The sequence below is a fragment of the Siniperca chuatsi genome, linkage group LG9 (assembly GCF_020085105.1).
Source record: "Siniperca chuatsi isolate FFG_IHB_CAS linkage group LG9, ASM2008510v1, whole genome shotgun sequence".
Lineage (NCBI taxonomy): Eukaryota > Metazoa > Chordata > Actinopteri > Centrarchiformes > Sinipercidae > Siniperca > Siniperca chuatsi.
The window spans coordinates 10,433,279-10,451,668 of NC_058050.1; the positions used below are offsets into that span (position 1 = coordinate 10,433,279).

The window sequence follows — 18,390 nt, forward strand, 5'->3', positions numbered from 1 at the left end:
TTCTAATTCCTTCACAAGCAGGTACATGATACTTAGCCATGTAGTGTGTTTTCTGTTTATGTATCAGGAGCGCAGAGCTCAATGTAAGGTGTGTATGCATGTAAGTGCTGTGTGATCAGTATAAGGCCTGAAGCAAGTCCATGACTCTGTCAAGGCGCTGACACCCACCTTCTCTTCCGTCTGTAAAAACACGGGACACCACATTGTTACACACCCGCCTTTGTACAACTATTGTAAGCCACAGTAGCAACCATAACATGCAAGTGCAAACCCCAACACGATATACTAAACAAGTTGTAACCACTGTCAGAGTAGCATGCCAAATATGATGCCAAAGCCCCTGGAACAACATGTAACCGCACATACTGTGGAGAGAAGCAGGACAAAGGACGGGCCCTCGCCACAATAGACGCAGACACCTTGAAAAGCACACGGGGCGAGCAACAAAAAATAAAATATAAAATTAAACAAATTTTTCACTTTTGACTTTTAACTAAATAGCAGCACAGTGTCAAGATTATCTACTTTGTCTAAAACGTAGCTGTAGACTAAGTTGCTAATCTTCAAATTTTTTAAAGCTTTAGCCATTTCTATATGTTAGCTAAAATTTCTGACTTAAATGCCAAACCTATTTACTGGGTAGAAAGTTGCACCATAGAAAGGCTCATTTATAACCAGTGTCATATAGCCATAACAAACACAAATGTCTCAGCCTAGAAGAAATCACCAGTGTATTGACCTGCATGTACCTGAATCCAATAAAAAAAAAAAAAATAAAAAAAAACGCAAGATAGTCAGAACTGCACAAACAATGCCTATATGCAACAAAAACTACAATGAAGCTCTGTTGTAAACATTAGGAGATGCACAACAGGACACACACAAAAGGGACAGAATGATATTAGGAAGAGAGCACATGTGCTATTGTGAGAAGAAAGAGGAGAAAGGGCATGAGGGAGAGGGAAGGCAAAGGGCTGGAAGGGAAGACTGGGTCGGAGTTCACCTGGTGAGGGTCCTTCTCAAAACTGCAGGCTCTGTTAGCTAGCGAGCAACAGGCAGCATGACAAAAGCTTGCACACGGCAGGGACAGACTGCTGGGGGAGTTTTACCACGCTCCCACAGCCTGAGCACTTCAGACACGTTTCACTTCTCCCTTTCCCCTGGTCTTTGGATCTATACAGTCTTCACACTGAACACCTCCCATACAGTCTAATAATAATCTGATTACAATCTCTAATCCTGTAATTTCTTATACTCTCTTTTTAAATCACTACACTGCGGTTATCCCTGGATGCTACCATATTTATTACCATCTCCATTCTCCTCACCTGTCTTTCTCCAGATTTTCCTCTGTGGGAGTGTCGTTGAGTGAGAAGGGCTCCCCGACGGGCAGTCCTCCTCCCAGCCCGACAGGGGACACATCACCCCCGTCTGACAGGGTTGGAGGCTCTAAGCGATTGTTCGAGAGGCCTGAAAGACAAATAAGGGGTTATGTATTGCAATTTTTTCTGTTGAAAGAGGATTAGTTGGTGCGTTTATCCAGTAAATTAACAAATGTATATTTATACATTATCTATTTTATCTATTTTGACAAGATATTTACATGAGAAAACATAATTTTCCTACCCACTTCAAATACTGATACCATACAATCATGATATACTGTTTATTTGCTCAAATATATATCATGTTTATTAAAGGTTTGTTACATCAGTTGACCAGCTAAACAGTGGAGTCTTGTGTGTGCCACCGGACTAATCATAGACTTTTTTAGTGTTTAACTGTAAGCAATTAAACTAGTACATTTAAAAGAGCAATTAATAATTTATTATTCAATATTACATTCAATTATGCATTTATAAAACAAAAAAATTTAAAAGATCATTAAATTTGACAATTAATCGTCCTATTTTCTTAAGAGATATACTTGCTTTTAACTACACGTTTGCGTACACATTATGGCTGCCTTGCGTATCCTGCGTCTGTTTGGAGCATTAGTTGTGCACATCCTCAGAAATTACCGCGACGGGTCCGCAAGATGCACATAATGACACACTCTAGTGTAATCCTGCAGTTAACATGCACAGTACATAGGCAAGTATGTGAACAAATCCGTTCACGACGCAGCCAGTTGTCTACGCGGCCGTGTGGTTATAAAAGCAAGTATATCTCCAGCTTTAATCTGTATTTAAATGATGAATTAATATTCCTTAATTCATCATTATTAATATTTCTGTATATGAGATTCTGAACATTAATGTAGCAGCAAACAACTATTTGCTATGTAAAGATATAGTGGAGTAATGGCGTCCTGAGCACTCCCTCTGCCTGTGTTGTTATTCCATTCTCTGTTCTCTGTTTATACAGCCGGTCCGGCCGCGTGTGCATATTAGTGCATGTGAGTCCCTCGTGTGAACCGTTCATCTGTGAGGAGAACTGTTTTCTTCTCATCTAACGCGGTGAATTAAGGATTTATTTCGACCAAACCAGAGTTGGTGATTGCTGGAATAGTGAAAAGACTAACAAAGACGGTTTTGGTGAGTTTTATTTTGTTTCTGTTGAGTTTGAATGAAGTGTGTTTAATGATGGTCTGTGGGATAAAATTATAGTTTTTCCAATGGAGTCTGGTGTTGGGCGAGAGTGCTAAAATGGCTGTTGACTGGTTAAACAAAAAATGGCTGTTTTCTGGTTAAACAAAAAGGATTTTACTCTTTTTCTTTTCAAATATTATTTGTTGGGCTTTTTGCCTTTATTTAATAGGAACACCTCAAGAAAGACAGAAAATGTAGGAGAGAGGATGACATGCAGCAAAGCGTTACTGGCTGCATTTGAACCCGGTCCTCTGCAGTCTGCAGAAATATCTGAATAATTATTAGAAGGCCTGTCATGAAATTCTGTTCAAACATTCATGTCTCCAGAGGATGAATCCTACTGACTTTGGAAATCCCCTGGCTTTTCCTCTAGTGCCACTATAAAGTTGACATCTTTGAGTAAAATGTCTCATCAACTATTGGACGGACTGCCTTGAAATTTGGTGCAGACATTTATGTGTTGAATATTAATAACTTTGCTGACTCCTGACTTTTCATCTAGCGTCATGTGTCAACACTGAAAAAGTGTTTAGTATTTGTTTAATAATTTGTTTTATAATTACTCTGGTGGCACACTCTGTACAACACAGTCTAGTCAATGAGCAGGCTTACTATCGGTGTGTGAAGACTCTGGGCTGTTGGTGGTGCTGATGTTGTTGCCTGAGCCATCACTGATCTCTAACCCAGGCAAGGAGGCAGAGCCTCCGCTGGAAATAGACTTCTTGCTGGCGAGGGACGGGGCTGCAGGTTCGGTCAAGGAGCCTCTGCCGGGAGCTAGACCCTTACGCTCTGGATTCACTTTCTCCTTTTCCGCTGAAGAGGGGGAAGAGTGTGACAAGTTTAACAGAGCTGAACTATAGACAAAGCAAATGCAGAAAAACATGACCCAAAAGCATCTCAGTCAGTGAAAAAGGGACATAGACTTTGTGAGACAGACAAACAGACAGGATGAGTATGGTGCAATCAGGGCCTATGTAGTAAATTAGAGGGTTAGTTTGGTACAAGAGAACACCTATAACCCTGCAGAATAGATGAGTTGTGCAATGTGTGAGGTTTTCTGGTGATTATAAAATATACAGTACCACTAATTTGTTTAGTTTAGTTTAACAAACCACCCCGAACCACAGAATCAACTAAACAATGCCCCACCCACATCCCCTCCCAGTTTGATTTGGGACATGCAGACATGCTTATGGGTTGATTAGTAGGGATGTAACCATTCTACGGATAAAAGGTGGGGGTGGGAACTCTGGACGACTAGTACCTTCAGCCTCCGTTTTAGGTTTGACCTCAGCTGTAACAGGAAAGAAGGGCAGGACAACATGTTCTCAAATCCAGACCATTCATGGGCATCAATATTTAAAGATACTACATATAGTTATGTTAAATTTCACTATAATATATATTTAGACATATTTATATTAATGCAATATGTAATATTAATGATTGTAAATGCCTTTCAAATATCATTCAGATATTATAATAGTGTAATAGATAACTTAGCAAACATCACACATAATAATAATAATTATAATGTGTGATGTTTGCTAAGACACAAAATCAGATACTTACTGTTGCCTGCAATCCAGCTGGGGATGCCAGGAAACACCCCTCTGGGTTTGGCCTTTGTGGATTCATCCTTCTTACTCTGTAAAGATAACACGGGTAGGGAGTACGAGAGAAGGTCAAATTAAAAAGAATTACTGATTTATTTGTTTGTTTGGTTTCCCTAACAGGAAGGGGTGTTATCCTTCTACATAGGTGATGGTAGCTTACCTTTACCAGTTGTCTCCTGAAGAAGCCTCCTCTGGACTTCTTACTGTCAACTGCCCTGGTTTTAACTCCAAGGTGCTTCATGTAGAAGGCCACCGCTGTAAAGATGGATTGGCTAAGGGAGAAGTTAGAGAAAGGTATTCATTAATAATATCCAATACTTATTTGTTAATGTTCTGTTTAGCATGATTTTTTATTTAAATAAATGGAACTTTTTCAAATTCATGGTGATGCTTGAGCAAAATGTTTTTTTTTCTTATAGATGTATCTGTTCTTAGTATATTTCACATTAAAGGATGTTTTTGCATAGTCTCTGGTGTCACAGATGATAATGCTGAGAGACTTGCACAAAATGGACAGTGCAAATGAGTGAAGAGAGCAAGGAAGAGGTGGGAATGGGGGGGTGGAGAGTAGAAGATGTCCAGAAAGAGAAGAGGAGGAGTTGAAAAGAGTAGGGAGGAGAAAAAGAAAATGACACAAAAAAACAAAAGGAGGAGTTGAGAGAAATAAGAGGAGTTTGAAGGAAAAAAAGGCTAAGGGAGGAGCATCTGGGGATGTGCACACAACAAAAGTGTCTCGCATCACCAGTCACACAGTTTTACAGAGCATGCTGTCTGAATACATTGACTGCAACATAAAGAACTTTAATCGCAAAGGACCAGATCTGTTAAAAGAAAAGGGTTGCATGCCAGGGTTTAATAATTCACTGTATGTGCAACACATTAACCAAGAAGTAGAAAATTTAATAATGCATCTTAGTTACTTTATAAGTTTCAGTCATGGAATGCAGTGACAATTTTTGAAACATAGTACAAAGATATATACTTGTAGAAAAGTCAACTAAAAGAATGTTTAATGAGTATTTGGTGCATTTGAGCCAGTATGCAAAAATTTTGTGGTTTGACCACACCCAGGTTTGGAAAAGACATTCAGAGATCAAATCAACTAAATTTTCACAAATACCCACTCAAACCGAACACTCATGCAAATATTTTAAACTTAATTTAAAAAAATAATAATAAATCAACTTAAGTTACCATTTGTCCTCGTCCGAGACAATTGTAGGTCTGAAAGAAAAGAGACAGGTGTCAGTGATGTATTGGAAAGAGACAAAAGCAAAAACAGACTCACTCGTCTTGCAGCATCAGGCTCACCTCTTCTTTTTAAGTAGCATTTTTCCTTTCTCTTGCTCGACTGATTATTAAGTGTGTTTTGGGCCGGTGGAATCTGAAGTGACTAAGCTTTTCCTGATCCAACTCAAAGCTGACTGTCGTGTTATTGAGTTCAGAGCAGAAGCTATTGAACATATTCTAATATTTGTACAAAAAATGAGAAAAAAAAACAAAAAAAAATCAAAAAAGTAAAAGATGCATCAAAAGCTGCTCCTCTGCCCGATCAAACAACAATTTTAAAATCAACTTGCACTGTTGAAGCTCTGCAAATAAGTCAAACTATTGTCTCCAGACTGTCTAAAACTTTATCTGCTTTGGTTTGTCTCTCCAGTAAGCTGTCTGCAAAGGGAAATGCTCCAGCACAGCGGAAATGTCTATTTAACCCTGTTTTTGTCTGATGCAACACACAGGCAAGATTGTGGAAATTGGATACTCATGTTTTGCTATGAACATCAAGGGTGGGAGGGGTTTCCCCAGGATTTCCCTGCATAATCCAATCAAATGGTCTGGTTGCCTCTTTCTCATCACCAGAGAGACCAATAAGAAACACACAGGGGCAAGGTCACTGTGTTGTGGTCAGATGGAAGGGGGGGGGGGATTGGATGGGGTGCAAGAGTGTGGGAGAATGTAAGAGTTAGGGGAATAAAGACATGATTGTCAGGGGGAATGAATAGAGTGAAAGTGAATGAATCGTTTGTGCATTGGAGATAGAGATCCAACTGTGTGATAGAAACTGAGTAGTCAAAAGCTGAATTATCATGTCTTTGATACAGACTGCTTTGCAGGCTTTGCGTGTCTTCTCCACTGACAGCGTGGCTATATCCACAGGATACGAGTGCATCTCCCTTCATTTCTGTTGTTCATTTTATTTTTCTCTTCTGACAAGATGAAGTTAGACAGTCTTCTGCCCTCTCCCTGGCCTCCTCTCCCTCTCTGTCTGACTCGCTTCTTGTAGCGGATAACACATTGTAGTTGGCCACAGGGTCAAGGATAGATTAACTTTCCCCCCAGATCTCTTGCTTTCTTACTTTAACCGTGTCCAGGGCTGGACCGATAACCCTCTGGCCCTTTCTCTCCCCTTCTTTCTTTCGCTGTGTAACCCACCATCACCACCACCCTCCCTCCCTCCCTCCCTCCGGTTGGCAAAATGCCAGGGGAGAGCCTTCCTGCCAGCGTGGCACTGCTGACTCCATCTTTTCCTCTCTGTCTCTTCATTTCCTTCTTGCTCTATTGTACTCTCTTCCAATCACTGTTCCCTCTCTGCCTCTCTAGTCCAGTGAGCTTAATTTTCTCCATCTCCTGCTGTATTTGTCTCTGTGTGCTTTGGACGAGATTAGTTATGTGCACAGCTAATATTGGATATACCCTCTATGGAGCCTTAAAGAAAGTGTAGTGCCGACTTTAGAGGGAACAGATCCAAAAAGGCTGCTTTTCCAATTTATATGACAGACCAGTCATCTTCTCAGCTTAAAGGTTAGAGCAGCAGGTAATAGAGAGGAGACTGAAGTATATCCCCTCTGTGCAATTACGATTTGAAAGTTTTCTTTTGATAATATCCTCACTCATAATATCCCTGTTTTCTTGTGTGTGAAAATTGCATTTCATTTTTTAATCATTGATCTAATTTGCCTGATTTCCACAGTTCCTCAGATGCGGTGGAAATGCACACAGTAATACGCAAAAGAGACTTACTTCCCTAGTTGCTTTCCTCTAGTTCCATAGTTCATGGAACGTTTTGGTTGAAAAGGGCTAATTCTTCCTCAACCTTGAGACCTTAATTTGACAATTCTATAGGTTTATGTAATGCGAATCAGTTTTAAATATTTCAGATTCCTTTCAGAGAAATCATGTTTTTTCTGTCAGTTTGGTATGGCAAATTGCAGTAAATACTATGATACCCAAGAGCCTAAACTGCTGTTGTGAGAGGCCAGTTGGAGGTGCAAAACACTTTGTCATTGAAAGTGGTAACAGAACGTGGCACCTTATTTGCTATAGTCATGCAATAACGACCTAGAATCCAAAAGTGAACTGATTTAAACTGTTGGATGTATTATCAGGTTTCTACAAAGCGTAATCGTTAGCTTCAAATCGCCGTTAGCAGCGTAGGCATCCAAAATGCTCCTTGGGAGTAGCAGTTGACCTCTTTTCTTATGTGTTTATGTACACAGGCTTGTACACCTTTTACTTTTTTTAAACAAAGAACCAGATATTTCCTAAAGCAGTTGCTCATTTTTTGTACTGAGGATTCAACTGGGTGAGTTTCATGTCCATCCAAGCTTTTGAAGTGCTCCAACTGCCAGTCACCTAATAATGTCTATGCAAACAATGTATTTGACTCATACTTCAGGAACCCTTGGCACTCAAAATAACTCCTTCCTCAGTGCTATTCTTCAGGAGGTACACAATAATACTGCCAGGATCTACAACAACTATCAAACATTTTATTGCTTATTTTTGGTGTTTGAAGAAGCAGTATAAGAGAGAAACGCTCACTGTGTCTCAGACATCTTGTCCAGCAGGTTCTCAGCTACAGACTTCTCCTTCATCTCCATCGGGATGCGGTCGGTGGGATAGTGGCTCTCCACGTCAATGAGCTCAGCCTCGTTGGGTGTCATACCCATCATCCTCTTCTGCCTGTGCAAGAAAAAGCAGAGGGAGGCAGGAGTTTGGCAAGATTAATATTAAAAACAAGGGATTGACGCAGTATGCTGATGAATGTTTTCCTGATTCTGTGAGCAGACCCATAGTGTAGATGAAGATGGCTGCTCAGTGCCTAAAATATGGCTATTGATAACAGTTCCAAGTCTCTTGAGAGTGGCTTCTGAGAAGAAACCTTTTTAATTCATGAAACAAACTAATTCTCATTATCCTCTCTATGATTTCCATGTTTGCTTATTTTGTGTCTTGATAGGTTTGACTTACTGAAAACATTACTCCTGAATAAAAAGATTTTTGGCACTCTCAAATCTCTGATCAGATCATTTTCCTGTGCATCTAAATTCAAGGCAGCCCATCTTAAGTTCTTTTGTTTAGGTTACAAAACTAACCTAAGCATAGGCATCATGGAGAATGCAATTAAAGAAAGTTAGAAAGAGAGAGATGAAGATGACCTTATCTTGTGTTCATGCTCCTGCTATTCAAAAAGTAAAAGCCTTCCAGCAAAGACAAATGTACAGTATATATGGCTATATATTGTGAAGGAGCCAAAGTAAGTCTTGAGTAATAGTCACTGGCAGCCGCTTAGCATAAATGTAGGGCATTTTTGCACACAGTGAACAGGTTAGGTGAGAAGCTACAGGTTCTTACTGCAATTTGGATGAAATGTAAACATCTAACACACTTAATCAAGACATGCAATTATTTTAATGTTAAGATTATAGGAAAATTTGATTATGGTGATGTGTCAAATATGAACACTAAAAAACAGCTTCCTCTGGGATAAATTACTCATCTAAAAGCAAGTTTCAAATCTCTACAAGTTTATTTTCATAGCCAAATGCTGCCTTGATGGTAGGAAATCAATCTAAAAACGATTGCAAAATGGTGAGTTGTTATGCTGACTCGCTAAAAAGTTGTAGTTAGCGGGTTAATGCGTGCAAAAAATGGACACTGGTCATTTAAATTGGCTGTGTATGATGAAACCTTACATTATTGCTCTATTACTGTGGTTTTCTGATTTGATAAACACCAATTCTCTTTGGGTTTGAGTACAGTATACACAGCAAAGGCCTTCCTGGGTGGCATTACAGTATACTCATATCACGGTCAAAACTACAGTAATAGCATTCCGTCCCCCAACACCTGTCAACCATTAGCCCCAAAGCAGAATGCTGTGATAATGACCTGTGACAAATATTGTGGATTTACAAAATAAATATTTGGTATAACAAAGACTGTGCTTGACTAGCTGAGCAGAGTTCAGAATGAAGATACTCGCCTGAAATCTTGGAGTTGTTTGGCCACTTCAGCAGCCTGCAGGCCCTGAACCTCATGAACATAACGCTTTTGGGTATCCTCAGAGAGCAGATCTGGACGGGTTCGGTCTAGGGAAGTGGGCAGCAGAAGTGAGTGAATGAGAAGTAGTGATACAGGGAAGAAACACAGAGTGGGGCTAAAGTGTGTATACTAGCAAAGAATATATAATGACTTTTGATAAATACCACACAGGAAAATAACTTACCCAATTCATAAGATATAAGTGTTGGTATTGCCACTCTGAGACTCTATATTGTGGAGCAAAAGACAAAACAGGTACAGAGACAGAATTAAGAATATTATATGGACAGTAAATATACGATGTAAAGCATTTATAACTGAATCTTTTTGTTCTCTTTTATCTACACTCAGTTGCTAGTTTATTAGGTAAATTCGGTTAATGAAGGATATAATGATCAGTTTTTGTTTAAAGTGTTTTAGAGAGGTTGATTCAACTGTATGGTCATTTTGGAGGCTGCAGTTTGTGCTGTTATACTGACTGGTGTTTCTATGATTTTGACCACCCCATTTAAATCAGTGAGGGTAGGCTAAATAACATAAACAATTCTCTGTGTAGTACAATACAGTTCAACAGCACCACAAACTACAGCCTCCAAAATGAATCAACACCTCTCTAAAACATTAGTTGCATTAGTTTTAGCTAGGTGTACCTAATAAACTGGCAACTAAAGGCATATGTATAATTGTCTCTTTGTTATGTCTTAACCCAAGGAAAAACAGTGTGGTATTAATTGATAAGAATCCAAATAAATGTGCAGTAGCTACATATCACCACAAGGGGTCATTTAAACATTAGAAATAAAAAATATAAAAAAACAAAACAGAAAAAACACATTTTCCAAATGGGAGATACATAGCTCTGTCAGTGACATGGAAATAACCACATGGGCCGACTTTGGGTTTACAAAAGAGATGGGTTTAAAAAAAAAAAGAAAAAAAAAAAAAAAAAAGAGAAGCTAAAAGAGGACGATTCCTCGTAAAAGGGCTTTCCCACGATCTGACAGGAAGCTGTGGGGTCGGACAGACAGACAAACAGGGAGCCAGTGACAGACATGTACAGTGCATGAGCTTTGAGGAGGAAATATAACAGAGAAGTGACAGAGGCCAGGTGTGCAGGGAGGAGTGATGAAAAAGGACAGACAGAAACTGAAGGGTGCTACACAGAGAGTATAGACAGAGCAAACAGAGCCGACACACATCCGTGCACTGACTGCAGCTGCACAGTATATCAAATTCCTATTGATACAACACAATGAGAAAAGATATACTATCTATATTGCAAAGGCTGCTATGTTTTTCTAAATTGATCTTTATATAATACACACCACCAAAGAGTGAAAGAGCAAGAATTAGAGACTAACTGACAACTCTCCAAAGCTAAAAATCACAGAATAAATAATACAAAGAAAGAGAGTGACCATTGAGAGTCTAAAGAGAGATTTAATACTAAAGTCTATCATTATAGGACTATTGGAAGTGTTCAAGTCATGTAGCATCTGCAACATCTGCTAAGCTAATCACAATAAGGTACTGTGTCCGAACATTGCAATGGAGGTCTTCACAGATCCAAAAAGTTGCACCTGACCCGAAAAAGAGCTTTGACTTTCTTCCTCAAACCCAAGACGGACATTAAAAAACAAAACACAGAGCTGAAAGGACACCGAGTCCAAACACACTCTAAGAAAATGGAATGGGATCTCGTAAGGTCATCAGACTAACTGTCTTTAACTTCCTTAAAGAAAAACAGCTTACTGCTAATTGCTTGCTCTGTTAAACTGCATGTATAAAGCCAAATACGGTAATAACGTTCATAAACTTAGGCTAGATAAGCTGCTTGATAATTAAATACTGCATGTGTCTGCATGTTATCAGTGTGTTCCTCCCTCTCTGCCTGCTATTTGGTGGTAGCAGGCATGGTTTTGTGTTTTTGTTTGCACACATCACACACTACATTAATTACTGCTTCTTACCCTAAGTTTACAATAAACTTTAGTCATGGGCATGACAATCAGGTTGCTCGTTATTTTAAGTCTGTTTGCATCCACTTAAAACTGGCATGCGGACAATCTTATACAGGAAAAGCAGCATAGTGCGCTACTTACTGCACCCTTGTCCAAGAAAGTGTTGTAGAACTCCACAAATTGCTTCTTGGTCTCTTTGGCACTGAGGTTCCTAAAGAGGTCAGCATGGAGGTAACACAGCTGACAGAGGGGAGACAGACAGAAGATCAGTGAGTGCTGATGATTTTCATATAGCCTTGAATGTCCTGTACACTGTATTAATGCATTTTAAAGGTTTCTGTGCAATTCAGGTCATATGATATACTGGCATACGATAATATATAAAAACTTAATTTCACCTGATGTACAAAGTCAAGGTGCTGACATAAAATGAACAAAGTGCTGTCGCATCAAATCAATGTGGCTAATTCGGTATTTTAAATCATAATGATAATATCTCATAAAATAATAGTCATTGTCATTTCAGCAATAATCATGCACATACCTCAATCTCAATAATTCATTAAACACTATAATTACTGTCTTCTATGTGGGATAGTGGCCACACACCACAGATTCAACAAAAATGATAATGGGTTTTTTCAACAGAATTAACAAGCTTTTCTACAAACACTCTATACTTCTGGTGTTCTGACAGACTTCTATTCTTGACATGGACTGTAATGACTGTAGAAGGTATAACAGTACCTGGGTGGGTCTCGGTGTCTGCATGCAGAACAAAGGGGAAAGGACAGGCATGCTTTATACTAGCCATGTAGTCAGAGACACACACACACACACACACACACACACACACACAAGGGGGGAAGTCTTGTAATCCCTTCAGTAAAAACTCATAGGGAATATGTGCTGTTTCATGTGTTTCACACAAACTACAGCTGCACAATAAATCTTGTAATGTTATCGTAATTTGGCTTTGATATATTAGGTGCAATACTGATGCATTGTGTTTAGAGTGGCTTTTCTTTCGCATCAAATCAAGCACTCTCTATTTACATGTAAACTATCTGTCTGATCATTTGTTTTGAGGACGCTGTGATTATCTCTCTGTCCCAAACATGGCTGGCTGCAGGCACTGTCTGTCACAACACAGAAAACCTGCAGTGTTAACATGAACTACTTGTTCTACTTTTAGCTGCGTTAGTTTACATCGCTAAACTAAGACATCTTTAGAACCTGTCTGACTGTTAGTCTTGCTTACCCTAATGTTGAGCTGCCACACATCTCAGTTTGTGAACAAAAGGTTATTATAACCAATGATGATGACAGCCAAAACAACAAAAAAATAAGACCCAGTTCGTAATAATAAAAGGAGTTTTCCATTATGTACAAATGCAATAAAATTATATTCTATTGCTAAAGTTGGATGAGCAATCATCAACAATTGAATTATTAGGATCTCAATCTTGAGCAAATTAATTAAAAATGTTATTTTAGCCACAATCGTGCAGTTCTTTCAACTTCCACGTGGAGGACGCATCTGGGCGGCCTAGAGGTTAAGACAAATACCATATAACCGTAAAGTCACTGGTTCAATTCCAACTGGGAACTTTGTACACGTCATATCTATCCCCCTCTAACTAACACTATCAAATACAGGCAAAAAACTTAAAAATTATCTTGAAGATCAGTGTGGGCAACTACTGCATAGGGACTAATACTGACCTGTATCAGGTATCTTTCAGTCCAGATGTATACATAATATGGCTGCAGCTGCAACTAATGATTATTTCTGTTATCAATTGATATACAAGTTTTTGTGTATATCACAATGACAACTTTCCAGAAACCAAAGTCGGCTAATGTGATGAATATTTTCTATTATTTCAATGTCTATCAAAATTGTCATTGATCCATTTTCTGTCAATCGTCTAACTGAGCAACACCTAAACAACATCAAGGTTAGGTGATTGATAGTATACAAATACACACACTCTTCATTAACACACACTGCAACACCATGTCTACACAGACTCTGTAGCAAAAGCAACCTTGAAGCCTAAAAAGACACTTCAGCTCACACTTGTAAAGCGTAAAGCACAAGCGACATGCAAGCCATTACATGGCCTGTGTAGACAGCTGTATTGATTCAAATAGACGCATCCTGTGTAGACAGGGTGCTGTATTACAGGAGTTGTAGTTCTCACCAGGGGAGCAGGGTCAAACTGTAGAATGACATGTTGCATGAAGACCAGCAGGTGGGTCGGCCGATCCTTCAACTGGTCTATATTGTTGAACTGTGTGCACTGGTCATCCACCACCTGAGAGAGGGAGAACACACAAATAAGCAAAGAGACAGGAGGAAAGAGAAATAAGGACAACAAAAAATGAAGCTGAGGGGTCATTATAAAATTACATTCAGCTGTCACATGACACATTTTTATTCACTCACATCAGTCAGATCATTCTCGAAATCCTCATCCTCAGCCCCGATGATGCTCATGGCTGGGTTAGAGCACTGAGCCCCAAACACACCCTGCTATGGAAAGAGAGAGCGAGAGAGAGAAAGAGCGAGAGAGAGAGGGGGGAAGAAAACAAGTAAATTAGCAAACATTATGTGGTATACTTTGAACCGGTAGGCTACCTCTTTGACATCCTGAGCCCCTGCTGAGCAGAGCCAGACATAAAGCCAGATCAGGGTTTGGACACAGTGAAGTCTCCCCAGTGAAAAATAACATCAAGTAGAAAGAGGGAAAAAGCCCCAGCATCCAATCCCACCTCCAAGAGACAGAGAGAAAGAGACAGAGAGAGAGAGAGAGAGAGAGAGAGAGAGAGAGAGAGAGAGAGAGAGAGAGAGAGAGAGAGAGAGAGACCTGATGTGTCATAATGCATATGGTCCTTTAAGTAAGTAGGATCTCATTCATATGAGCCAAGCAAGGCAAAGAAATATAAAGCATCGGCCACAGGTAAAGCATAATATAAGAGTTTTGCACGTGTCTTTTTTCACTGAAAACTAACTTTGCTACATGTTATTAAAAACTTACTATGATATGGGAAACCACTGACAAAGCATGCAATATTTACAATATTTACTTAATAAATTAGTTCTGAACTTTAGTTCAGTAAAACTTATTCTCTCTTGAAATAAATCCTGAGGCCAGTGGGAACTGGACACTGATAATGAAGCAATTAAAAAGCTTTTTAACTAAATCATTTTGAGTATTTTATTAAGATGGGGGGTGTTCTGTGAAATGCTGAAGTCATCTTCCCCCAGGCCACTCTAAAACATTTAGTTTACGTGTTGAAATCAGGGGGGGATAATTCAGTGTTTAACATGCATTGCAAAACAGCATTTTCGATTTGAGCTTTTGCTGAAGTTTGGCCAAATTTTGCCTCTGGAAATTGTTTTTCAAACTAGTGTTGGGTTCTGTGATACATTCAGAGGAAAACGCTCCCCTAGTTGCCATGATGTAAACCCTCCAGGTCTAAAAATGTAACTAAACTAATCTGAAATTAAAAGGTTTATGCCAATCCTTGCCTTTGAAATCCATGAATGGGAAAAAATACATCGGAAGAGGTGACCAATTTACCCCCACCCTTTACACCCCACACCACTTCCCCTGCACGCATACACACCCAAAACACACAAACAACACATAGCTCATGTATTCAGTCCTCTGAAGGCCGTAGACCCAGAGCCGCTACCAGGGAACACCCAAACACACACACAAAGACACACAAAAAAACCCAGAGCATGCCTAATTATTTAACTGAATGTGTGGTTGTGCAGATGGTCTAAGTGTTATTAAGCAGGAACTGAAAAATCACTTAGTGGTTAGAGTTTATATGGAAATGTGACTGTGTACGGGATCACCATTCGATTCATGGTCTGAATACAGTGTGTGTGTACAGTGGTAGGCAGGAGAGTTGACAAATGCTTTGAAGTCAAGGTGAGTTCTTGTAAAGAGACACAGAGAGAAGCAAAGCTGTTAGTCGGGGGAAAAAAGAGAGAGAAACTGAGATACAGAGAGAGAGAGAGAGGGAGAGAGAGAATGTGTTCATTCATATCCAGTGGGCTGTGGGTTGAGAAAGGCCAGTGTTGGAGCAACATGCGTAGGAGGGGTTAGCCAAACAGAGAGACACAGGCCTGTCAGAGGCATGAACGCACATCTGCATGGACATAAATACACACACACACCCCTCCTCTTTTTCACATACACACAACCGCCAAGCACCTTACCAAAACGAAACCGCCAACGCCACCTTACCCAGACAAAGTTATGTCACCATGACAACAACAGCTACAACTGACTAATGCTGCAGATCAAGCCATTTCCTGGTGGAAAGATAAAATGCTTTCACTTTTACAGCTCAACTGTTTTCTTGCACATCATACAGTCTTAATGACAGGTGTGTAGGACCACTGTGTAGAACAACTCTGTTAGGAGGACCCAGAAACCCTGCACAATGTTGGTTACTTGTATTCACTTTTGGTCTGTATACCTACATAAAGAGAGATTGATTTGTCAGTTGACTCACCTACTTGGTTTATCCTACGTTATCTGTAAACATATGTCAAGTAAATTTTGTTTGTGTAGCCCAAAGTCACAAATTTGCCTAAAAGGGCTTTACACTCTGCACAACAAACGGCACCCTCTATCCTTCGACCTTCAATTCAGATAAGGACTCGGGAGTATTCAGAGAAAAACCCCCAAACAACTTTAACGAGTCGGTACTATGTTTGTTTAAACACACAGACAAACAAGTGACATATTGGGCCACACTTTGTGGTGATGGTGGTGAAGAATTCTGTTGCTCCAATATCTCCCATAGGTGTTCTGGTGTGGTGACTGCAAAAGCCATAACATATGATTCACATTAGGGCTGCAACTAAAAAATATTTTCATTATGAATGAATCTGTCGATTATTTTCTTGATTAATTGATTAATTCTTTGGACTATAAAATGTCAGAAAATCATGAAAAATATACATAATTACCTTAAGACCAAGATGATGTTTATCATGATGTTTTGATAGCTTTGTTTGGTCCCACTAACAGTCCAAACTCAAATATATTCACTTTACTATCACATAAGACAGAGAAAAGCAGCAAATCCTCACATTTGAGAAGGAGAAACTCAGTAAAGGTTGGCATTTTTGATTGAAGAAATGAATCAAACATCAAAATAGTTGACCAACTGATCATTCTCGTGCCTTGTATGGAAGAATCTGCATTTGTTATTTTCTCCAAATAATTTATTCAGGTCACATTGTATATGGTCCAATGTGAGGGTCAATTGAAGTGTCAGAACTAAATAAAAGTGAGTAGTGCAGCAATTAATGATTCTTTCATTATTAATTAATCTGCTGATTATTTTTTATTATTATTTTTTTTGATTGAGTAATTGACAAATTGTTGCAGCTCTAAAAGTGAGTACACTGACAGTGAATGATTTCTGTTTCCATCTCAGTTGACTGTTAAACTTCAATCAAGAAGATTCTTGTAAAACCTTGAGGAAAGCTGCCTCTTATTTAAACATTGCTAGTTTCTAAACAAATTGTGATCACAACATTTCAGCCTCCTCATTACAGGGGATGCTGAAGCCAATCCCTTGTTATCGTTATGTCTTGGTTGATATCGTGGGTTACTGTAATACATGTTGATACTCAAGAGATAAATTGAGGTTACTCAGAGGGAAGAAGGGAAGGTCAACTCTGCTCTGCATTTAAAGAGCACAAGATTGCAAAGGGGCACGAGTGGGAGCCTCCTCTGCCCAGAAGGAGCCAAGTGGTACATTCCAGCATATGGCACAGTTCAGACAACAGATAGAGACGGTCTGTGAGCTTCAACAGTAACCAGATCCTCTTCCCTTCACCTCTTAGTTCCTGATGGCTGGCATAAGCTCCGAACTGTGAGGGTCTTTCCTGGCTGATGTAGACGTGGCTGAGGGAGAAAGAAAAGACCACGAGTATACAATATTGGAACAGAGCGTCCCAGAAGTGCAGAGATCAGTTCTGGTGCTCCTGAGAATCGGCAGCTGCCCCCCACCCTGCCCTCCCCTCCCTCCCATCACATTCCAGTACTAACTAAGTGTCAGGTGGCATCAATCCAATGATAGCCATCAAGCGTACATGCCTTTGTGTGTGTGTGTGTGGGTTAAGACTGAGCACGTATGTGGGAGGGGGCCATTCCTATGTGACTATGGGGAGCTGCCAGTGTACATGTGTGTGTGTGTGTGTGTTATATGACAACTGGTCTTTACAACAGCATTCCTCTCCATCTCTGGGCTGAGCAGGCCGAGCTCTAATAATAATAAAAAGAAAAAACACACCTATTTCATCAGACCTCTTGAACATTTAGATGAAGTAGCAGCACAGTTTAGCATTTCATATTTCCACCAGGTCACTAAGAGGTTACGCTGCAGCCTAATAATAACTGAGTCACTGTTACATCAGCTCTTATGCAAACCCCACATCCATTGTGAAACCGTTAACCGTTAGCTAACAATTAGCTGTTTTAGTAAAACCCCTCAGACCGAGAAGAGAGGAGTCAAACTGTGACCTCACCCCAAAGTGGGTATCTTCAGCGTCCATACCGCAACCGGAGGGGCCCACACCTGTCAATCAGTGACTGTCAGAGGGGAGTGTGATAAGTTTAGTGGACCAGGACCAGGTCGAATGATACAGTGCTTATTCATGCAGGTGCTCGTAAGTGGCACCACAGTGGGCACCAACAAAGTGTTATGGATAGATGTTTTTCAGAACCAACCAGAGAACAAAGTTCACCATTAAGTGGATTGGCCAACAGTGGCCAACAGCTTATTGTTGCACACCCGCAGCAATTTGTGTTTTTATCGTCTTCTTCATTAAGTACAAAAGAATCTCCACTACACAGA

The 18,390-nt window shown here is 39.8% G+C and overlaps 1 protein-coding gene across 9 annotated transcripts in view; it reads right to left on the bottom strand.

The window, feature by feature from the left end:
* arhgef1b (Rho guanine nucleotide exchange factor (GEF) 1b) overlaps positions 1–18,390 on the bottom strand; it is a 42,347-nt gene that overhangs the window by 13,545 nt on the left and 10,412 nt on the right. For 2 of the 9 annotated variants that reach the window (XM_044208778.1, XM_044208771.1), the window contains exons 1-14: positions 18,062–18,103; positions 13,946–14,032; positions 13,701–13,814; positions 12,241–12,258; positions 11,635–11,733; positions 9,717–9,759; positions 9,474–9,579; positions 8,030–8,170; positions 5,402–5,431; positions 4,368–4,479; positions 4,164–4,239; positions 3,856–3,885; positions 3,204–3,404; positions 1,329–1,470 (exon numbers count right to left, since the gene is read on the bottom strand). In XM_044208778.1, the coding sequence (XP_044064713.1) occupies positions 1,329–1,470; positions 3,204–3,404; positions 3,856–3,885; positions 4,164–4,239; positions 4,368–4,479; positions 5,402–5,431; positions 8,030–8,170; positions 9,474–9,579; positions 9,717–9,759; positions 11,635–11,733; positions 12,241–12,258; positions 13,701–13,814; positions 13,946–14,032; positions 18,062–18,088 (1,226 nt within the window). In that variant the 5' untranslated portion in view covers positions 18,089–18,103. Of the gene's footprint in view, positions 1–168; positions 181–1,328; positions 1,471–3,203; positions 3,405–3,855; positions 3,886–4,163; positions 4,240–4,367; positions 4,480–5,401; positions 5,432–5,518; positions 5,901–8,029; positions 8,171–9,473; positions 9,580–9,716; positions 9,760–11,634; positions 11,734–12,240; positions 12,259–13,700; positions 13,815–13,945; positions 14,033–18,061; positions 18,104–18,390 lie in introns of those variants that run through there. The other 7 variants (XM_044208770.1, XM_044208769.1, XM_044208777.1 and 4 more) reach the window with 7 other exon arrangements.